We start from the raw sequence: 23,644 nt of genomic DNA, 5'->3' as shown, positions 1-23,644 counted from the left end.
ATCAAGCCCCGCATCGGGTTTCCCGTGCAGCCGGAAGGCTGCCTTTCCCTCTCTCACTCCCACTCCCCCTGCTTGCGTTCCTTCTCTCGCTCCCTCTCTCTCTCGCTGTGTCGAATAAATAAATAGAATCTTTAAAAAAAAAAAAATCTACAAGGAGCTCACGGCATATTCCAGAGACAGAGAGCACAAGCCCAGTCTGGGCGGCGCCATCTTCCCAGGATGTAGATGTTCCCTCTGTCAAACACTGTCCAGGGTCTGGAGAGTGGGGAGACAGGTGCAGGAAGTAAGTTCTTGTTGGTTGTTGTTGCCTTATTCATCATCAAACACTTGTAAGAAATCAATAATAAGTCATTTGCTTCAGTCCTAATGTTTTATATTCACATTCTCGTTTGTTGTTTTTCATGCATGTGTCTTAGTGAGTCACCTAACCACAATTATATATTCAAGCATCTGGTGGTTCTGCGTGGTATCCTCATTCCTCGGGAGTTATTTAATTCCCCTGCCATGATGAATTCGTTTCCAGTGCCTTCAACACACACACACACACACACACACACACACACAAGCACACAAGCACACAAGCACATAAGCACACAAGCACACGTACTTTATTTCCCTTGGCACAGGGAAGCTAACCTATTCTCCACCAGGTGTCAGTAGAGGCAGTTTTAACTGCTTGCTTTGGCCAACAGGGCCTCTCTTGAAGCTGTTTCTCCTGCTGTGTCAGATGTTTCCTCAAACCACCCATCTGCTTCCTCTTAAGAGACAAGCTTCTTCTCTGAGAAACGTTCAGAGATGATGGTCCCCCTGCAGAGAAAGGAAGCTTGGAGGCAAGTGCGCTGTAAACCTAGGCGGCGTCAAGTTGATTCTCCTAAAACTTCTACTGGCTGTTTTCTTCTTGACTTTCTTGTCACTACGTTATGTGGCTACAAATTGTTCCGAGTTCCATTCAAGGTGATGATAAAGTGAATGTAACAGATGATTTTAGATTCACAGGCGGGTTTTGTTTTAAACCTCAGTCTAAGCCCAAGAACCCCATTCCTACCATTGCCTACTACTTAGTCCTCAAAGCAGAAAACAGGATTTTACTCAGGCTGTGGCCCCAGAACCTAGCACGTGAGAATTGAAGAATACCACCATGGGTCAACATTCCACTTTGAGGTGGATGACCTTGTCCCCACCCTGAGAACAGTGACTCTTGACTTTGAACATCCCCTGACTTATTCTGTTGGTAACTGGCAGGACCCACACTCTTTCCATGTTGCAGTGACTTTACCTGGGAGAGAGAAGGAAAAAGAATGGAAGAGAGAGAGAGCGAAAGGGACAAGTATCTGGCATGAACATAGGTTAAAACGAAGAGCAGTAATGAGCCTCGCAAGGAGATTGTTGGATATGAATTAAAAGAGGTGGGTGGGGTAGGCATCAAGGCTAATCATTTTACCAAGAACAAAAAAGTCAGCCGCAGCAAATTAGGCTCAGTTTCAATCACAGATCCTGGTTGTATTATCTCACTCTCCAAACTTCTCAGTGACTGCCGAAAATCCCAAATGAAAACTATAGCTTTGCCATTCAATAGTCATTTGCTGATGTCCCCTACGTGGGACCCTAGTTGCTTGCCCACCACATCCAGCAGAGGAATTTTGTCCCTTCCTTCTGCCCCTAGAGGTGATCCACTCCAACTAACGTCTGGGCCACAGCACAAGTATAAGCTACTACTTTTTTCCACATCTATATTGCAGCTTTGTGTTCCATTTTAATCAGCCCATTCCCAATCTAACTGTGCTGGCTTTTCCAATTGTTCCTCTTATTGATTTTTTTCTTGCACAACACTGCCAAGTAGGGTTAGTTTTACCAGGTATAAAAGGTGAATAACGGTGTGGTATGATTTGAATTATGCCTTGCCTCTATTCTCTTCTATTTGACCTCTTATCACTATCATCATATATTCAACCATTATATATTCACTTCACTGGAACCTAGATTTACTGTTAAAATACAAAGACCTCAGCAAAGGACAACTGGGGCTGATTTAGGAAGTTATGGACTTGGGGACAAATTCATCTGGGTACCCAACCTTCTTTGTTCCCCATAACAAATTTAAGTGACCGTGAAAGGTAACCTTGAAAGGAAAGAAAATTCCCAAAAGGTAAAATTAAGTCTAGAAAGAGGAGAATGGCAGATGAAAGAAAGGAGAAATTTCACCTCCATTTTATCTTGGTGATGATAGGATCTAGGGAGGTGGATTTCTGTGTTGTTGTAAGTCTTTAAACCATCTCAGGGTAACCTCAAAGCAGAGGCCAGATAGCAGTTCCAATTTCTCACAACATAGGGATGATTGGGCCTGGCTAGGAGATCAGTAGATCATAATAGTGACTACAATAGTAGTGAAATCTTCCAAAACCTTATGTTGATGTCCTACTTTTAAATCTACAAAGCATTTTTAAATCCCCTTGGTCCTCATCATAACCCTGAAGGGTGGTGATTTTGACATCATTTTACAAATGAAACTCAGAGAGGTAAGGAGCCGTCTCAGTAGGCCAGCCTACTGAGTTGAGAAAGCATCTGGAATGATGCCCAATGATGCCCACTCTGGAGGTCTTTCCTCTATACCTGGGCTTGAACTTGTTCTTAAAAATGTTTCCCAGGGGTGCCTGGGTGGCTCAGTGGGTTAAAGCCTCTGCCTTCGGCTCGGGTCATGGTCCCAGGGTCCTGGGATAGAGCCCCACATCGGGCTCTCTGCTCAGCAGGGAACCTGCTTCCTCCTCTCTCTCTTTCTCTCTCTCTCTGCCTACCTGTGATCTCTATCTGTCAAACAAATAAATTAAAAAATCTTTAAAAAAAAAAATGTTTCCCAAATGTCAGAGTCAAAGTTTTGATGGAAATGGACCCTTCCCTATAAGGGTCAGAGGATAGAGAGGGAAACTCCAGAAGATGTTCAAAGATGTTCAAAATGGGGGCGCAAGGCTCCTGGTGGATACTCACAACCTCATTGTCTTCCTTGCATGAGGTTCAGACCACTCTGAAGGGACAGCCATTTGCCTTCACCCAGCTGTGCTTCCAGATGCCACAGAGTAATGACAAGGCCAGAGTGGGGACCGAGTGGGGGAGGGGGCTCTGGTCCCATCCCATAAAGTCCAATAGTGCCCTATGCCCCACAATACCAAATAAACATAGTAAAAGCAATTGTTTGCTAGGTTAACACAACTTCAAGACACATCTGCAAGCATTGCCCTCCACTCATATTGATATGACCTCTAAAATCCTTCTATTTAGGAAGAATGAATTATCTATGTTTGTGTCAGGTGCCAATGTCAGGTGAGAGGGTGGGCGTGTCCTCCCTTGAGAGCCTTCCTGGCGTTAATGGTCGCAGCTTAGAGTCTGTGGTAACCTAACATTCATGTCAGGTATCTGACATTCTGAACTGAATCAAGAGATTTGCCTGTGAATGTTACCCCAACCCACCCCCCAGTACACTCATGGCTTCCTTGGACAGCCCATGAGGCCCCTGTTCAAGTGTTAACAGATAAGTCCTATATATCTCACTGTTTTGTTTGGGGGTTTGTTTGTTGTTGTTGTTGTTGTTGTTGTTGTTGTTTTACAGAGAGAGAGAGAAAGGGAGCACAAGCAGGGGGAGAGAGCGGGAGAAAGGCAGGGAGAAGCAGACTTCCTGATGAGTAGGGAGCCCGACGCGGGGCTCAATCCCAGGACTCTGGGACCATGATCTGAGCCGAAGGCAGAAGCCTAACGACCGGAGCCCCCCAGGCAGCTCTTATCTCACTGTTCTGATGCATCAGGCCACATGATACTCTGGTACCTGAGAGCTCCAAGGAGAAGCACACTAAGAAGGATGGCCTTGAAAAGGCTACCAGCACACTCCTCAAAAAGGTTGATGTAAAGACGAGAGGGAGATGTGGGGTTTCATGTTAGTTATGTACAGACTATATAAGCAATGACTCACTGGGTCCATATGGAAAGATTTTTCAAGGGGTAATTTTTACCGTTGTCCATTTAATGTTGTCATTTCTATAGAAAAAAGGAAACACAAGGGGACAAAATGTTGTGCAGTCTGGGCAACTGCACTGGGGTTTTCCAGGATAGAGTTAGAGGTGTTCTCTCTGGCCTTAGTCTAGCTTTGCGACCTTGAACACTGAGACAGGAAAAAAAAAAAAATAGCAGTGATTCTGCACAAAGAGGTGCCACCAAAGGGGTTTGGCTCCTGAGGAGTCCTCTCCACACTACAGCAGACTTACCTTTCTCAGCTTGGGTCTTTCTTTTCAAAATCTTCCCTAGCTCCCTATTTCCCTTATGATGAAGTCTGATTTCCGTGGCAAACCTTTCAAGACCCTCCACATCTGGCCCTTAAGTGTATTTGCAGCTTCTTTCTTGGGAATGTTCTTTTCCCTCCCCACCCCAAATCATGTATCCTGTGCCAAGATGCTCTACATTTTGTTCTTTTGTTGATCATGGGCCATACTCTTTATTCTTCTCCTGGAAAATATCCTGGCTCATTTTTCAAAGCCAAGCTCAAATGTCACTGTTGGTCCTCCTCATATAGATAGAATTAATCACACTTTCCTCAGTGCTTCCAACTGCATCTTTTATCCCTCTGGTCAACTCTTCTGCTGCTAAGGTACATGCTGGTTCTTCACCTAAGCCCTCCAGGAGCAGGCAACATGAATAATTCATCTCAAATGATCTAGAGCTTGTGAAGGTGTCTGATGGCATAAATGGAGTAGCCCTAGACCAATCCTGGGGTTAAAGAATTCCTCTTTAGCCTCTAGCCTTGCTTTTCTGAAACCCATCTTTCTTCCACCCACAAAGAGATCTACTACTTGTAGGTCCCATTTGCTTTGCCCCTGACCAAAAATAGCTCACACTGGAAGATTTCTCTGCCTTTACTGCCCATGGTTCTTGGTCATGCCACTTCAAAGAATGTAGAAGTAGATCCGAAGAGTGGTGGGCAGTAAAACAAATTGTATTGAGCAAGAATGCAAAGCTCCTGAAGTTGGAGGGGACACAAGAGGGTTGTCCTTGGAGTTTCTATGTTGAGGGGGTTTTATGAGCTCTTTTGCGAAACTATCTTAAGCAATCAGGGTGTGCTGTGTTGTACCAATCAGGGCTTTGGTCACCTATCTGTCTACCTATTAGGTTAATGTCCATATGCTAATGGTCTCTTCTGCTGACATCTGAGAGCTTATGTCTTAATTGCCCCTTGGCTGTGATAGTGACAAGTGCTTTGTGGTTAATTGTCTTAATTGTAGGACATTTTGCAGAAGTCATTTCTGCAAAGACTGCAAAGCAGAATGCTAGTGAGGTCCTGTCTAAGCTGCAAAGCAAGATGTTAATGCTGTTTTAGCTGTCCTGACTCCATACTTTCTTATTGGGGACCCTGGCTCTGACTACCTAACTGTCCAACTAACTCCTAACAGCGGGTCTCCTTTTCATCCTATTCAATAGGTTGTATTTGTACTACCATTTTAAGTCTGAATATATTTGCCAAATCGTCTACCCATCTTTCAAGAGAAAGGGACTGTAACTTTCATTATATTCTTTAAGTAGACCAGAGTGCCCCCCACCTCCACCCCCGAGCAATTGAGATCTGCAGAGCTAAAGGAATGAAGCTTTAGAGAAGAACTTTAAGGAGAAGCATGGAGCAGGCCTTTAGCAAATCCCCAGAACCATGTCACACACCTGGCACCCACTTTGTTGCAGAATAAAGACACTGGTCTTCTCAAGAGAGGCTTGATCTGTCCTGAGAACAAGAGCAGCCCGAGGTCGGGAGAAGGTGCACCTTTGTACAATTTCTCCTGCCTGGAGATGTGCACCTACTGTCGAACAGAGAAAGTCCCCTGTTCCCTCATGGGTCCCCAGCAGCACCTCTCCAGCTATCCTCTGTCCTCTAACACCCTGAACACTTTCCACATAACAGCTCCTCAGATATTCGAAGATCATCCCCTAACCTTCATGTGACTGCCTTCTAGGTTTCTTTAAGATGTGGTTTCCATCAGCCTGAACATTCTACTTGAGGCTTTCTCTTAAAATATAGCAGCCCAGACATGGCCTGGCTGTTGTCCTACAGGCTACATTTCCATCCACACAGTCCAAGATGGTCTCTGAGCTCACAGTAGGTTGCATGGAGCTCAGTGTCTCCCAGAGTCCCTGGACCTACTTCTTACATGTTTGTAATAATGCTGTATGCTTTCCAGTTTCAGATAACTCAATAACAACTTCTCCATCATTTGTATGTTTTTAAATATAAATGCATTTTAGGTGTTTTGGAGGTGAATGTCCACTTTTCCATTCTTGCAAGGGGAACGAGCTTCACCTAAGGGACATGGCATTGGACTGAGAGTGATAAGTGGGCGGAAGAAGGCACGGCCTTGAGCGATTCTCCATACCACCTCTTGGCACACCGTGTATGCGGTTGGTATGTTTAGCCGCTCCGGGCCAGCGGGCTCTGCCTTCCGAGACAGCTGGTAAAATGGATTATAAATTCCTTGAGGGCCAATAGCCTCTATCTTAACCTATTTGTATTCCTGGTTTTTAGCCCAGTATTAAATGCCCAAATAGCATCCATCCCAGTGTCTTACTATTTCTACTTCCTTAATGTCACTGGAGTCCCTCACCCTCCGCAGTCACCATCCTAGTTCTTGCTGCTTTCATCTCTCCCTTAGACCTGCTGTAGCCCTCTGACTGGTCTGCTTTGGCTCGGTAGCAATGCAGCTTTAAAAGCTCAAATTAGTATTCAAACTCTCCTTAAAACTGCATTAGTTAAAAAAATTACGTGGGGGCATCTGGGTGGCTCAGTCATTAAGCATCTTCCTTCTGCTTAGGTCATGATCACGGGGTCCTGGGATCGAGCCCCACATCAGGCTCCCTGCTCTGCGGGAAGCCTGCTTCTACCTCTCCCACTCCCCCTGCTTGTGTTTCCTCTCTCACAGTGTCTCTCTCTGTCAAATAAATAAATAAAATCTTTCAAAAAAAATAATAATAACTTAGAGTGATCCCTGTGCCTCGAGCACTAGAATGAGAAGAAAGCATTAAATCATGACCTGTGGAAAGGCCTAGTGAAGAAGAGAGAAGGTCCAGATCACCTCTACTGAGAAGCCTGTCTGGATAGTCCCAGGTAAAAGTGATCTCTGCCCCCTTTGTATCCCAGGCCCAAGGGGAAACCTGTGTACATTCTTGCCTTTTTTAACATGATTCTCCCCCTGCTGCATTAGCAGAACCTGCTGGACAGGCCCATGGGCTATCTTTGGGCAAAGCGTGGGGGACTGCCTGAGCAGAGTAGCCCCTCAATTAGGGCCTCTGGACTGATCGACCAAAGAAATGAATGATTCCTGTATAAGGAATGTCCTCCATTCCAGCGGAGCTTGCCTAGGAGGCTAAACTGCGTACCATTCTCCACCTCAGTTGGTGCTGAGATGCTGAAGCTGTGAGAGGAGCTTCACCTTTGAGGGTCCCAGGATGCAGACCACGTTGGGTCTCACTGAGGACTCTTCCCTGCCCGTGAGCAGTGGGACTTGCTGAACAAGTGATGTGCAGACCATGACTCAGCCCTTCTGGGATGGAGAGGAGCCTTCTGACACATCGTCACCTGATACTTCCTCCTCACTGACCTACTAAGTGCAAGCCTTCACCGAGTTTGTTTCCTTTCATGACCACACACACACACACACACACACGCCCCTTTCTTAATTTTTAAACTCTTTGGACTTTGTTTTCCCCTTTGACCTCAATGACCAGCTGTTGAGCCCCAGGCTGTGGTGGACCTTCTCTGTACCCAGTCCTCAGGGTAGGGCGCTTCGCTGACCCCACGCTATGTCACAGGACAGCCAGGAAAAGAGGCCCCACACCCCTGCCTACACAAGAGGGTTATTGGACTTTCCTGCAATTACATTATAAAACTCATTGAAGGAAAATAGCAGTAAATACTACCAAATGCCAAAGTACCATGAGAACAACAGTACTAGTATACTACTAATGTTCTAGCAATGGTAATCGCACAGTTACGGGAATGGTAATACTGAATGAGAATAGTACTGAGTAGGCAAGTTCGTACTAAATTTTGTGGTGACAATATTTTTAAAGCCTTAATCAGATTTCTTCTCTTGTTTCTGGGTACTTTCTACTTCATACACAATACCTTTCTGTAGGTCATATGCCTATTCAATTGAAATTCTGAAAGCAAAGATTTTTTTTTTTACTTGATGGTATGGCAAGAACATAACTAGGATTTTACAGTTTCATCTTTGAGATCATAAAAAGGGAACAAAACTATTTGGACACATTTGTGTTAATATTTTATTTTAATATTGGTGTTATCAGTCAAGACTCTTGGTTGCAAGTGGCAGAAACCTGACAGCTTATGTAAACACAGGAATTATTTTCTTAGGAAAGATTGAGGAATCAAACCCTCAAAGGGACTGGAGAGACACAGGTTGGCCTCAGAGAGAGCTGGAAGCAGGGATGGAGGCCATAGCATGAATCTGAGATGGACCCTCCTCACTTGGAGAAGGAAGGATCTAGACTGAAGATCCCAATCTATCCTAGCCCCTCTCAGGAAAAGCAGCAAGTCAGTGTGCTAGTAGCATTCTTGAAATTGAGATGGAAAAAAGGACATGCAATCTTGAATAAAAATAATGATGTTAAAGATGTATCTATAGAAGGAACCCTGAGATTATAATTAAAACATCTTGTAAATTTACACGTATCACAGAGCCCGCCAATGCTTCAATTTCCCTAGTTGTGAGTTGAGAGTAACAAACTGCCTCAAGCTAATTAATGCATGTGATATTGTTTGAAACAAAAACATTATGGAAAATACAGGTTATAACCTGTGGTATTTTTTTTCTTGTCTTTTTCTTTGTAGGAGGTGTCAGTGAAAAAAAAGGTCCAGAATGATTACTAACCTATGACTCCCAACAGTATGACAGGTATCTATTTTTTAAAATTTTCTTTGCACGTCTCATTTTTGTTCCACCTAGAGAGAAATACAGGGTTTCTAAAAGACCAACCTAAGAGTCTTAGCAACACTTATTTCCAGTATCACTAAATGCAGATACATCCTGTGAATGCGTCTCGACAAATGAGCTTTCATCTTCTTCAGAAACAATGAGAGGCATCATCGCCAGAAACGTATGGAGAAGAAATGATAAGTAAAAGGCTAGTTTTTAGCTATGCCGAGATAACCCTTGTACACTAGATATGTTGACTCTTTACATTCACTTAGATCAATATAATAAATGGCTCTATCCACTTAATGACTAGAGTTCAGGCATCTTCCCCCAGATGGGCTGTTTATTCCATTTAGCAGTAGAGTCAGAACGGAATATGATTAGACTGCAGCAGGTAATTGAGGTAGAAACTCTTAGCAAGGGACAAAGGAGACAGAATGACCCCCAAGGAAGATAAGGTCGCAAAAGCATGAATTCTTTGTGCAACACGGAGAGCAGGGGTTGCAAACTCAAAGGCGCCAGGTGCCAGGCGGATAACCTCAATGTCGGAAATGGGTTGGGTATAAGGGAAAACAACAAACAAAACTGGAATACTCGGGTTCCCTCTAAAGAGTAGCCATTCTTCCACTGTAGGTGATCATTGACAGGTAGGGATGAGCCCCGGAATGCCCAGAGATTTCAAATTTTTGAAAGAAGTTAGAAATTCAGATTTTAAATGAAATATTGCCCCTTGTAAATATTAACAATTAACTTATTAAAAAATGTCAAACACTCATGGGCCCATCAAAATACATCTGCCAACTAGAATGAACCCAGGTGCCATCAGTTTACAAGCTCTGCTATCTACCTTCCAGCTTAGCACCAAGCTCCCACCCATTCATATGGTTCCCATGACAGCAGGGCAGACGCCCATAGACCTCTGTGTGCCATGGGTATAGCTTGACTTTTGATAATCCATTCCTGTCATGACAGACTAAACATGCAGGAAAATTCCTCCAAATATCCACTCCCCAGTAGTCCTGAGAAACTGAAGTGACGTAAAGCTCCACTCAGCCTTCTGCAATTTTGGAAGCCTCCCAATAACCATATACTGCCTCTCTCAGCATCACTGCCCTGCCCTTCTACCCACCTACACTGGAGCTCTTGGTGCAGCACAAAAGATGGAGTGCCGGAACAAACCAGAATGATTCACACCAGTAAGTGAGGGCCTCAGAACCACAGCTCGTCCTTTCCTCCTATTTTTACTCATGAACAGGCATCAGAACATACCCACCCCCTTTCCATTGTACTGCCAAACCAGCCAGAATCCTCTCCCACTTAAATCTCACCCATTCTATGTCATAAACCTGGTCGTTCCATGGAAAATTGGTACAGATCAAGCTTAGCTAGCTCCTTCATGTTTACCGAGGAGTGGGTATCTCAGCCAGAAGGAATGAAGCCTAAGTCTTTGCAGGCACAGGCACTTGGGAGCACAGATATCAGACAGCAGCAAGCCATGCTGCAAAACCTAAGGAAAGTGCTCCCCCACTGCCACAGGATGGTGTGGGATCAAGTGCGATACGGGGGTGGCTCTATCCTCCATGATAACCCGCCCACTCAAAAAGGCCTCCAAAGATACAGTCTCAAAGAACATTCGTGTCTGAAACATACCAAAATGGCAAAGCTTGGTGTAAAAGTGGGTAACATCATGGCTTTCACTTGCCTTGGGGTGGGTTCCAGATTGAGTCCAGAATATGCGTCCATCCCAGGTTCTGGCAGAGCAGGAGTCAGCAATTATTTTTAAGGAGCCACAAAGTAAAGATCTCTTGTATTGCCAATGACTCAGCTCTGCTCCTGCGGCTGGAAGAGCCATGGGCTGCACACAGACAGATGACTTGCATGTGTTTCAACAAAACTTTATTTACACAACAGGCAACAGGTCAGCTTGTGCCGAAGGACTGTAGTTTGTGGACCCCTGATCTAGAGTCCAAGGTGTCAGACCATCTTACTGTGAAGCAGAAACCCAAGGCCAAGTCAGCTCATCTCCAGAACTGAGCTAGGAATCTAGGCTTACTCCAGGACAATTCTAAACTGAGCCAGCTTTTCCGCTGATCTTGTAGAAGCCAAGATCCTTCCTCGCATGCTGAGCTGGATCTGCAGGTGCCTCCCAGGAGAGGAGGGAGTTTTTTGCTTCCCAGCATTTGCTTCCTAGTGTAGAGACTAACAGTAGTTTTCTATTTGCTAAAGCAGTCTATTCCATATACATATGCTCAGTGCATGTTAATGGACTCAGCTGAGAAAATTATTACTTGAGACTCCCTTGCTTGTGGACGAAACCAAACAGTATCCTTTTCCCTCTCTCTTTTGCTATGATCTCAGGCTTCGTGTTGATTTTAAGAAACCTAAAGAGCTTATTTTATTGTGGAAGACCATAGTAAAGTTGTAAGCCATCAGAACTAAGTGCTTGCTTTAGGAGCCTAATTTAAAGGGCAAATATGCATATTTTCTTCTTTGAAAAACATAATAGGTAATATTGCTGTTACGCAATACTGGCTATCAATTAGCCTTTATGAAAATAAGACCATTCTTTAAATGAACAAGAATAAGAACACTGAATCTATTTTCCTAAAAGCAAGCTGACCAGCATTTTCAGATAAAAGAGCCACGTTGTTGGAATGCGGTCTCTTTCAGTCAGAATGCTTAATAAATTTGTATGTTTTGCATTAACTCAAATGGAAATTTGGTTATTTTCTGGGGTTATTTAATATCAGCTACAATGGAGTCAGATCTTGCCAAAATTTTCTTGTTGCTTTACTCTACCTAGTTTGAAATTGGGACTGTATGAAATCACTCATTGAAAAATACTGATACTTAATGAAGAAAGTAAGAAAGTGGCTTAATATGGCATGTTATCAATCTGGAATTAAGCACTGCTTCCTAAGTAATCTGAGGGGAATTCTGCTAACACTTATGGCATTATAATGAGCTTGGTTTTGCATAAAACCATGATTCACCGCATAGAGGAGTTTGTTGCAAAATATGAAGACCTAAAAGTTCAAATACGGGAGTTAGAGGCTTTTGGCCTTGGTAGAAAAGAAAACTAAAAACTTGGACTTCTCCACATGTGCCTGAAGAAGCGGAGCCAGGATGCATTGGTTGCATTGAACCTGGCTTTATAAAATTAGGATACGTCATGAAGTTTGCACAGTATTTGATGTTTTTATCCAGTTGAGCCCCCAGTCAAAGCCAAAGTCTTTGAATCCTTCCATGTGAAGAAAATATTCCCCATTCAGTTGTTCGGACTGTCCCTCTTCTTCGTGGCCTGCTTGTCCATTTAACTTCCCTGTTGTGATGTTGGCCTTTTTCTTTTTCTTTCTCAAGATATTACTGTTGAGTGTATCTCAGGCACCAGGAGAGGGATGGTAGCAAGGACGTGACTGCTTTCAGTTGTTGACCCAAGGTTTCCTCTGTATGATCGTCAGATTGTTTGCTTGTTTGGGGTTGGGGTTGTGTGTTAAGGAAAAGGAAGAATTCCACAAGTTGTTTTTTTTTTTTTAAGTACATTTCTTTTTACTTCTGAGGTTGAAATTCTTTTACATGCTTACTGGCCACTTGTATTTCTTCATCTGTCACTCACTTGTTCATACTTATTGTCCACCTGCTCATTGTGGATTTTGTATTTTTCCTCATTATGTAGAGAAATAGTTTATTATATATAAGCAGTTTATTATATATTTAGGATAATAACTGAGCATATCACCTAATCTCTCTATGAATTCCCTATTTTTTAATATTTTATTTATTTGAGGGAGAGAGAGCGAGAGCATGACAAAGGGAGAGAGAGAAGCAGACTCCCCGCTGAGCAGGGAGCCCAATGTGGGGTTTGATCCCAGGATTTGATCATGACCCAAGCCAAAAACAGCCACTTAACCAACAGACTACCCAGGTGCCTCACTATGAATCCCTTATTAAATGAGAAAGTAAGACCAGTTCATCTCTTGTTCTCCTTCTACTTTTACAATTAGATTATACTTTGCATTTGAATATGTATAAATCATATTTTCATAAAGTAAGACATGGGGGCATTGAAGGTTGGATGTTAAGAAAAAGGGATCCTGGAGCAATGTTTTCTGTTTCTAAGACCATCCTAATGAACAAGTTTTTCAGAGTTAAACAAAACACTTAGGCTGGGAAAACAGTATTTTATTGCAAGCCCCCATCACTCTTCAGAGGTGGCTCTCCAAGTGTTCGTTAGGCTTCCCAGATGCTCCTTATAACCATTTCATTCCTTCAGAAAGAGAATCACAGTTGTATTTATGTCCCATGACCTAAGTAGATCATCTTTTCATGGAATCAGGAGGTTGCTGACAGCAAAATAATGACACCATTCAAAGATGACTAATGTGAACTGTGTACATATTATGAATATTTCCCAGTGTCAATAAACACTCTTCTGAAATAGGATCTTGGTCATGGCTACTTAGTAATCCAACATTTACTGTTATAGTCCTTGATTGTGAGACTTTTAATATAAAGTTACTTAAATCATACGAGAATGAATTGCATTGTATGTAATTTCATACCTCTGATTATTTCCTCAGGATAAAACTCTACTACGTAAAAGAAAATGCTAGATTAAAGGGACTGACATCTTTAAAATCCTTTTCTATTGCCAGATTATAACCAGATTATTAGAGCAGCTGAGATACCCATCAGCAGAACAGCTTCCTCCCACAAATCCTCCAAATGTGGGGCTTTTTGGTAGTTAATTTTTGAGGCCATTTATAAGACAAAATGTTATCACGGCTTTCAAAACTATATTTTTCTTACTGATAATGAATTTGACTACACACACACACACACACAAACACACACACACACACACATACTGATTGGCCACTTAAAGGACTTTTGTAACATCCCTGTTCAATTAACTTTTCTGTTGTGCCATTTAATTTTTCTTATGATTTACACATTAAGAAAATAATTCATTGTCTATCACTAATAATACAACTATTTTCCAATATTATTATATGTCTCTTATTTTCATTTTTGGCAATATTTGACCTTTAAAATTTTTTCTTCTTTTTTTCTATATTTTTCTTCTTTTGAAATAATTCCATACCAACAGAAAAGTTTGCAATATTAGTTCAAAGAATCACCAGCTACCCTCTACCTAGAGTCCTCAAATGTTAACATTTTATCACCTTTGCTTAATTCTTTTCCATCTCACTTGTATAATTTTTCTTTTGAACCATTCACAAATTAGTTGTAAGCATGATGGCACGGCATTTTTGACATATGCAAGTTCTTAGTTTCTATATAGTAAGCTCTATTAAGTGTTGCTTTATAATTTATATCTTTGTTGTCAAGCTTATAAAAGTCTTCTTGTGAGTATTGATGGACAGAATTCAATGGATTCTTTGTGATGAGTCAGCATTCTTATTCCAACATGTAGTACTTTTTTTAAATTTAAATTCAATTAATTAACATATAATGGATTATTCCCTTCAGAGTCAAAGATCAGTGATTCATCAGTCGTATATAATACCCAGTGCTCATTACATCAGATGCTCTCCTTAATGTCTATCACCCAATTATCCCATCCCACCAGCAATCCTTAATTTGTTTCCTATGCTTAAGAGTCTCTTATGGTTTGTCTCCCTCTCTGATTTTGTCTTGTTTTATTTTTTTCTCTCTCTTCCCATATGCTCCTCTGTTGTATTTCTTAATTTCCACATATGAGTGAAATCATATGATAATTTTCTTTCTTTGATTAACTTATTTTGCTTATCATAATACCCTATAGTTTCACCCATGTCATTGCAAAAGGAAGATTTCAGGTTTTTTATATGACTGAGTTGTATTCCATTGTGTGTGCGCGTGTGTGTGTGTGTGTGTGTGTGTGTACACCCCATATCTTCTTTATCCATTCATCTGTTGATGGACACCTGTCTGGGCTCTTCCCATAGTTCAGTTATTGTGTACATTGCTGCTATAAACATTGGGGTACATGTACCTCTTCAGATCACTACGTTTGTATCTTTAAACACCTGGCAGCACAATTGCTGGGTTGTAGGGTAGCTCTATTTTCAACTTTTTGAGGAACCTCCATACTATTTTCCAGAGTGGCTGCACTAGCTTGCAATCCCACCAACAGTGTAAGAGGGTTCCCCTTTCTCCACATCCTCACCAACATATGTTGTTTCTTACCTTGTGTTTTTTTTTTTCTCCAATTGTTTTCTTTTTTTTTAAATTATTTTTATTAACATATAATGTATTATTTGCCCCAGGGATACAGGCTTGTGAATCGTCAGGCTTACACGTTTCACAGCACTCACCGTAGCACATACCCTCCCCAATGTCCATAACCCAACCACCCTATCCCTCCCCTCCCCCATCCCCCAGCAACCCTCAGTTTGTTTCTGAGATTAAGAGTCTTTTATGGTTTGTCTCCCTCCCAGTTCCATCTTGTTTACTTTTGTTTCTTACCTTGTTAATTTTAGCTATTCTGAATGGTGTGAGGTAGGATCTCATTTTGGTTTGGATTTGTATTTCCCTGATGCCAAGTGATGTTCAGCCTTTTTTCATGTGTCTGTTGGCCATTTGGATATCTTCTTTGTCTATTCATGTCTTCTACCCATTTCTTGATTGGATAATTTGTTCTTTGGGTATTGAGTTTATTAAGTTCTTTATAGATTTTGGATACCACCCCTGTATCTCATAAGACATTTGCAAATATCTTCTCCCATTCTCTAGATTGTCTTTTGGTTTTGTTGACTGTTTCCTGTGTTGTGCAAAAGCTTTTAATCTTGATGAAGTCCCAGTAGTTCATTCTTTTCTTTCTTTCCCTTGTCTTTGGAGTCGTGTCTAGCAAGAAGTTGCTGCACCCAAGGTCACAGAAGTTGCTGCCTGTGTTCTCCTCTAGGATTTTGGTGGATTCCTGTCTCGCACTGAGATCTTTCATCCATTTTGAGTCTATTTTTGTGTATGGTCTAAGGAAATTGTCCAGTTTTATTCTTCTACACGTGACTGTCCAATTTTCCCGACACCATCTGTTGAAGAGACTGTCTTTTTTCTGTTGGATATTCTTTCCTGCTTTGTCAAAGACTAGCTGACCATAGAGTTGAAGGTCCATTTCTGGGTTCTTTGTTCTGTTCCATTGACCTCTGTGTCTGTTTTTGTGCCGGTACCATACCATCTTGATGAGTATAACTTTGTAACAGAGCTTGAAGTCTGGGATTGTGATGTCACCAGCTTTGGTTTTTATTTTGTTTTTCCAATCTTCCTTTGGCTATTCAGGGTCTTTTCTGGTTCCATACAAATTTGAAAAAAGTTGAATGATATTTTGATAGGGATTTGAATGAATCAAAAAAAGTTGATGGTATTTTGATAGGGATAGCATTGAATGTATAGATTGCTCTAGGTAGAATAGACATTTTTATAATATTTGTTCTTCCAACCCATGAGCATGGAACATTTTCCATCTCTTTGTGTCTTCCTCAATTTCTTTCACAAATGTTCTATACACGAATACAGATCCTTTGCGTCTTTAGTTAGATTTATTCCTAGGTATCTTAATTGTTTTAGGTGCAATTGTAAATGAGATTGACTTCTTAATTTCTCCTTCATCTCTCTCATTATTAGTGTATAGAAATGCAACATATTTCTTCACATTGATTTTATAACGCACTTCCCTGAATTCCTGTATGAGTTATAGCAATTTAGGGGTGGAGTCTTTTGGGTTTTTGACATAGAGTATCATGTCATCTGCAAAGAGTGAGAGTTTGACTTCTTTGTTGACAGATCATGACTTTTGTTTCTTTTGGTTGTCTGATTGCGGAACCTGGGACTTCTAGTACTATGTTGAACAGCAGTGGTGATAGTGGACATCCATGCTGTGTTCCTGACCTTCAGGGAAAAGCTCTCAGTTTTTCCCCATTGAGAATAATATTTACTGTAGGCTTTTTGTATACAGATTTTATGATATTGAGGTATGTTCCTTCTGTCCCTACACTGTGAAGAGTTTTAATCAAGAAATGATGCTATACTTTGTTAAATGCCTTTTCTGATTGATTGAGAAGATCAGATAGTTCTTGTCCTTCTTTCATTAATGTAGTGTATCAGAGTGATTGATTTGTTGATGTTGAACCATCCAGGAATAAATGCCATTTGGTCATGGTGAATTATCCTTTTAAGGTACTGTTGTATCCTATTGACTAGTATTGTGGTGAGAATTTTTCCATCCATGTTCATTAGGGATATTGGTCTGCAATTCTCCTTTTTGGTGGGGTCTTTGTTTGGTTTTGGGATCAATGTAATGCTGGACTCATAGAAAGAGTTTGGAAGTTTTCCTTCCATTTATATTTTTTAAGATTTTATTTATTTATTTGACAGAGAGAGATCACAAGCAGGCAGTGGGGGTGGGGAGCAGGCTCCCTGCTGAGTAGGGAGCCCGATGTGGGGCTCAATCCCAGGACCCTGAGATCATGACCTGAGCCAAAGGCAGAGGCTTAACCCTCTGAGCCACCCAGCTGCCCCTCCATTTCTATTTTTTGAAAGAGCTTTAGAAGAATAGGTATTAATTCTTCTTTAAATGTTTGGTAGAACTCCCACAGGAAGACATCCAGCCCTGGACTCATTTGTTGGGAGATTTTTGATTGCTGCTTCAATTTCCTTGCTGGTTATGGGTCTGTTCAGGTTTTCTATTTCTTCCTGTTTTAGTTTTGATAGTTTATATGGCTCTAGGAAGGCATCCATTTCCTTCAGATTGCCTAATTTGTCACCATATTATTGATCATAATATATGTTTATAATAGTTTGTATTTCTTTGGTGTTGGTTGTGATCTCTCCTCTTTCATTCATGATTTTATTAACTTGGGTCCTTTCTCTTTTTTTTTTTGATAAGTCTGGCCTGGGGGTTTATCAATCTTATTAATTTTTTCAAAGAACTAGCTCCTAGTTTCATTGATCTGTTCTACTGTTCTTTCAGTTTCTATTTCATTGATTTCTGCTCTGATCTTTATTAATTATCTTCTTGTGCAGGGTTTAGGCTTCCTTTGCTGTTCTTTCTCTAGCTCCTTTAGGTGTAAAGTTAGGTTGTGTATTTGAGACCTTTCTTATTTCTCGAGAAAGGCTTTTAGTGCTATATACTTCCCTCTGCAGACCATCTTTATTGCATCCCAAAGATTCTGAACAGTTATGTTTTCATTTTCATTTGTTTCCATGAGTTTTTTAGTTTTTCTTGAATTTTCTGGTTGACCCATTCATTCTTTAGTAGGATGCTTTTTAGCTTCCACATATTTGAGTTCTTTCCAAATTTCCTCTTGTGATTGAGTTCCAGTTTCAAAGCACTGTGGTCTGAAAATATGCAGGGAATAATTCCAATCTTTTGGTACTGGTTGAGACCTGATTTGTGACCCAGTACAACATGTAGCTCTTTTTAATGAGACACTGAGATAACTGGTTAAAGTTGAAAATTTTCTCAGTAAACACCCTCTCATATTTATCCTTTATACACCAACTATGCACCCAGAGTACCCTAGCCCTAGCCCTTGAGGGCAGGAAGGGAAAGACTGACAGTGCTGGAGGTCCTTCTATCCCTTCTCCCAAAGTCAGGACTGCCAAACCCCAGGTCTTTGTACTGGTTCCCATGCAAAGAACACAACCACAGAAGCCTGGTGTGGCACTCTGCTTCTTTTACCATGTTGATAGAAGAGCTGGAAGACTTTATATTGATTTATACACTCCTGACATAATTCTTCTGAAAGAGCATCTAGAAGCTTATTTCACTTTCTTCCAAGTTCCTGTTTCCCTGGTTGTGGCCAAAAATAAAACATGGCCTTGGATTCCATAGAGCCAGCTATGCATATTACAAATGTTGCCACAAATAGTTTTGGAGAAGGAAAAATACCAACTTGCCCAAATAGCTAGCTCTACTGTTGGTGGAGCCAATTACAAAAAGGGATTTTGATTTTATTTCTTGAGCATTTACCCACATGAAGCAATGGGGAACATTTTGCTCCTTCCTCAGCATGGTATCACTTCTATAAAAAACAAAAATCTCACTGAAAGTAGGCTAGAAAGGAAATATCAGTCTTTCACAAAAAGCCTTGAGGGCAGAAGGGAGGCTATTATATCCATATCATACAGAAAATCTCTATATTCCTCTTCAGACATCTCTCCCCCAGATCACACCTCATGGTAACTACTGAAGCCACTTGTCCTCTTCTCTCTTTCTACTTTAAGGTAAAAATCCTGGTGCGGTGGCTCTGCACACACTGCTTCCCTTCCCCATACCAGTAAGGATTCTCTTCCCTCTTTCCTCTCTTCTCTCCACCCTGTAACTCCACCTGCTCTTTTCCTTTGAAGGCTATGGGCCTCTTCTCTCCCCTCTCCCATTTGCATCCCTTTTAATACCCCACTCAGCAAAACAAATAGATCTTCCTTCCTAAGGAACTCACCATAGAAAGCAAGAAAAGAGAAAACCATAAATGCTTATAATTTTACATCCTCTCACCCCCATCACACACAAATTGGTAGAAGAAAGTCACTCCATGGCATCCAGTCTGATGAAGAGAGGAGCCCAGAACCACAGTTCAAGACATTTTTTCCAGTTTTCACCGTAACAAGGGAGAAATCGAGAAAACTACAAAACAAAAGAGAGAGAGACAGGATTTCTGTGTAAATAAGACATAACCCTTTTCTTTGACACAGAAGCAAATACTTCTTTTTTTTTCCTCAGAAAACAGAAAAAATGCACCATACAAAGGTAAAGGATACCAGACCTTGACATATAGTTTACCTAAAGAGAAAATGGCTCTCTAGTACTCTGATGGCTTGTCTTCCCATCCCTCACTTCTTTTACTTCTTGAACTTTTCCTGGAAGACAAACTTCCTGCTGATAAGTATGGAACTTTCTGAAAGAGAGTAGAGTAATTAACTCTCACCAAATTCAGCCAGATTAATGAAAATCTTTTCTCAAAATTCTTGGGCCTCCAATATAGTTGCTTCAAGAATAACTTCTCCTTCCAAATTTGAGCTGCAGCCAGGTGATCAGGAAGTTGAAAGGTCAAAAAGATAAGCCTTTATAGAGAATGAAAGATGGAAGCACAAGAGCAAAGGAAAAAAAATTCTTTAACAACAACTCCTGTATTCTTTCAAGAAGCTACACTTTACAGTGTTTGGCTTTTCCTAGGGGTGTCTCCTTAAGCCAGCCCCACTGACACTGCTCTTCTCCTCAGCCCCATTGTCAGTACCTTTATCAACCACTCCCATCATGCCATCATAATTCTGATAAACTCATCTCTACCTCTTTCAAGCCTACTCTAACTAAGAATTGCCTAGGCATATCTCTATTTGGCTCCTGCTAATAGCCACAAATCATAAACATAACATAACAGAGTTCTGCTATGTTGGGAGTATCTCCCTCTTTGTTCCCCAAGATGCCACTGAAGATCCATAACAGTGGCACATAGGCAAGGGCAAGATCCTTCAAAAGAATCAAAAATAACTTTTCCCACGAAAAATTTAGTCCTAATGAATATGTGATGTTTTCTTGTTTGCAAAGTGTCAAGAGTTATCTTTCTATGCCATCACCACCTGCACCACTCCCAGATAACAAGTCCTTGGCTAGGGAACTAGTGTGGAAATCCAGCTTCTGTCAAGTGCAGATGATTCCCGTTGTGGTGCTGTTGCTGAGATGGGAGCCATCCCCTCCAGTCCTCTCCTTATACCCAGCAGCAGGCAAAGGCCAGTGTGGTGAAGTGACCTGCCTAAGGGCAGCAGAGCAGACTGTTGAGTCTTTGGACTCAAAACTTGGGAAACTGTGGGCTAAATGAATTTAAATCATGATATGTCTCATTTCTTTGTTAGTCTTCATCATGCTCACAGCCAAGGGAGATAAACTGAACAGTCTTTACTCAACTTTTTAAAGTAGAAACCCCTCTTTGGTGGAGGAGCTAGCCTTGTCCTGCTCAAACTGGCCTAAACATTAGAATCATCCTGGGAGCTTTTTAACATACTGATACCAGGGCCACCCCAGACCAGTTAAATCAGAATCTCTGGGTATAAATGCAAGACTCGGTGTTCTTATAAAACTGTTTAAGTGATTCCATAGCACAACCCATTCTGAAAGCCATGATGTGAACACAGAGATTCTCAGCCCAGGCTGCTCATTACAGTATCCTAGGATCTATTTAAAAATATCAGTGTCTGTGCTCCATTCTGAGAGATTCCAACTGGACTGGTCTAGGGTAGAGCCTCTGGCAAGTGGAATGGTTTCCTTCCTTCTTTCCTTCCTTCCTTCCTTCGTTCCCTTCCTCCCTTCCTTCCTCCTTTATTTATTTATTTATTTATTTATTTCACTCTTCAAGTGATTCTAATGTGTATCTAGTGTTGAGAAAAGTGCACTTGTCCTCAAACATGGTAGTGAGGTATCAGTATCACTGATGAAGATTTTGGGTTTAAAAAAGACCAAATAAGCTCTATTCTATTAGTTACCTAATGACAAGTTCCTGAGCTTCTGGGTTTCCTATTAGCTCTCCAGGTGATTCTGATACACACAGAAGTTAAAAAACACTGACCTAGAGGGTGTATTCCCACATTGGATGTGTTTTGGGAAATATTCATATTCTAACATTCATTCTGACACTTCATCTGAATGCCTGCAAAAGACATCTTAAAATATCACTGGTTAATCTAGGCCTAACCTGGCCGAGGATGACAAACCAAAATGTGATTAAAGATGCTTTACTTCCAGGGACTACCTGGGTGTTCACTGTTACTTCCACTCATGGATGACAGACCCACAGTTCCTGCAACTGGGCATTTGGCTGGTGGACTCCAGCATTTTCATTTATCTAAAAAGCCCATCAGGACCACAACCTCTCCAGTTCAAAATGATCAAAAAGACCTTCAGGAATGGCACTCCTAGCGTGGCATTTTTTATTAAAGAAATGGAACTTTATTGGACGTTCTTCTTTAGTAGGTCATTTTGAAGTTGAGAGGTGTGTTTGGTTATGGGAAGAGTTTTGTGCTTTTTTTTTTCCTTAGGAGGGTTGTTGTTTAAATAAATTAAATGACTTCCATTTTGACCCTCAAAAGAATGTAGCTCTCTGGTGAGCCATATCCACAGGTTCTCAGTTTGGACTGCTCAGTTGGGAGCTTTTAAAATAAATTCTGATGCTGAAAATACCGAACTTTTCTCCAACAATTGTGGTAAGGATATAAGATTTATAAAAAACCACTTAACATAGGGTTTGGCACATTGGAACACAACCTAGACATTCTGAGGGAGTTCCAGGTACATCATAGTCATCACTAACGTTAACTTAATTGTGAAAAATGACACATACAATTAACTGAATTACAATGGGGTAAAAAAAAGAATGTAAATGAATGTTTATAGTTTCTTTCAAGTTTGTTTTGCAGGTTGGCTTACATTTTTATCACTTTGTTTAGCTCATTCCTATAATTCATGTTTTCTCTTTAGTGTCTCATTCAAATTCAACATCCTATTCAGGATTTCCTGGAAGAATTTTCTATAGGACTCAAAGCCTTTCTTTTCCTAAAACTTGAGAGAGAAGAAATGCCTTTATTAGTCCTTATTACTTTATGGAAGATTTTTTTTTTAATGACGGAGCAATGTAAACATAACATTTGGAGCAAACAATTCACTCAAAAAGAAGTAGATAATTTTTAATACGCTCTCTTCCTTTCTGCAATCCTTGATAAATAAGCATCTTGTTAGTATTATTATTACTTCATTTTTTTAAATAGGCATAAACTCCTATGCAGTCAAAGCCAAGGGGCTGTATTAACACAGTATCTTCCTGGATGCTTCACATTCCCCAGGACATAGGACCTAATGTGATATAAGCATTTGAGACAGGAAATGGCAGCAGAAGGCAAGGGGGGATACAGGTACCCCTGCTGCTACCAATAAAAAGAAAGAAAAAAACATGGGTCTCCCATCATTAGATTTCATGCCACTTTGAGAGTGCCAAATTGTGGATCCCATTTTTCTGCCAAGACCCTCATGTACCTCCCTTGAATCCTGGGTTTCCAAACATTTTACCTGCCAAACAGCATTTATTAAATAATAGGCTTCGTTTTCTATCTTTAATAATCAAAACATACATAACATAATATTTTTTGAGCAGGATCAAATGAACAGTGAGCCCACATTACATGAATATAAAGAAAAATTGCTATATATTTTTCAAAAACCACAAGGCATTAGATTTTTCATGAAAGTGGCACAGACTGTTTCATATCATTATATCATTTCCCTTGGGCTTTTCCAAAATTTTTAAATTTCTCATAGTTTCTCCCCCCAATGATACTTTTATGGACCTCAAGTTAAGACCCATTCGAATGAGAAAATTCTGAATATTCTGTACTCCAATTTTCTCAACTCAAACTAAGAGTTATATCCCTATATTATTTAGCTAAATAGAACTATAAATGAAGCCATCAGAATACCAATTACTGCAGGCACTAACTTTAATCAAAAAAGCCTTTCAGTATTATTATAAAATCATTCTTCAAAGATTAAGTCTATGTAAATGAATATAAAATAGCCTACCATACTCAGTAATGCATAATGAAAATATTCATGAGAACTTCAATCATTTGATACTGCGCTCCAAAGGAGATCAAGAAATCATTGGCATAAATCAGAACATTAACAAAGTCTTTGAGTTTAT

At 40.8% G+C, this 23,644-nt stretch overlaps 1 protein-coding gene across 7 annotated transcripts in view; it reads left to right on the top strand.

The window, feature by feature from the left end:
- The window catches only part of THRB (thyroid hormone receptor beta), a 379,016-nt gene that overhangs the window by 263,981 nt on the left and 91,391 nt on the right, over positions 1–23,644 (top strand). For all 7 annotated transcript variants that reach the window (XM_044252564.1, XM_044252561.1, XM_044252560.1 and 4 more), the window contains one exon: positions 8,873–8,936. In XM_044252564.1, the coding sequence (XP_044108499.1) occupies positions 8,915–8,936 (22 nt within the window). In that variant the 5' untranslated portion in view covers positions 8,873–8,914. The remainder of the gene's footprint in view (positions 1–8,872; positions 8,937–23,644) is intronic.

The sequence above is a fragment of the Neovison vison genome, chromosome 6 (genome assembly GCF_020171115.1).
Source record: "Neovison vison isolate M4711 chromosome 6, ASM_NN_V1, whole genome shotgun sequence".
Lineage (NCBI taxonomy): Eukaryota > Metazoa > Chordata > Mammalia > Carnivora > Mustelidae > Neogale > Neogale vison.
Note: the sequence above shows the minus strand (reverse complement) of the source record. Positions and strands in the feature narration are given on the sequence as shown.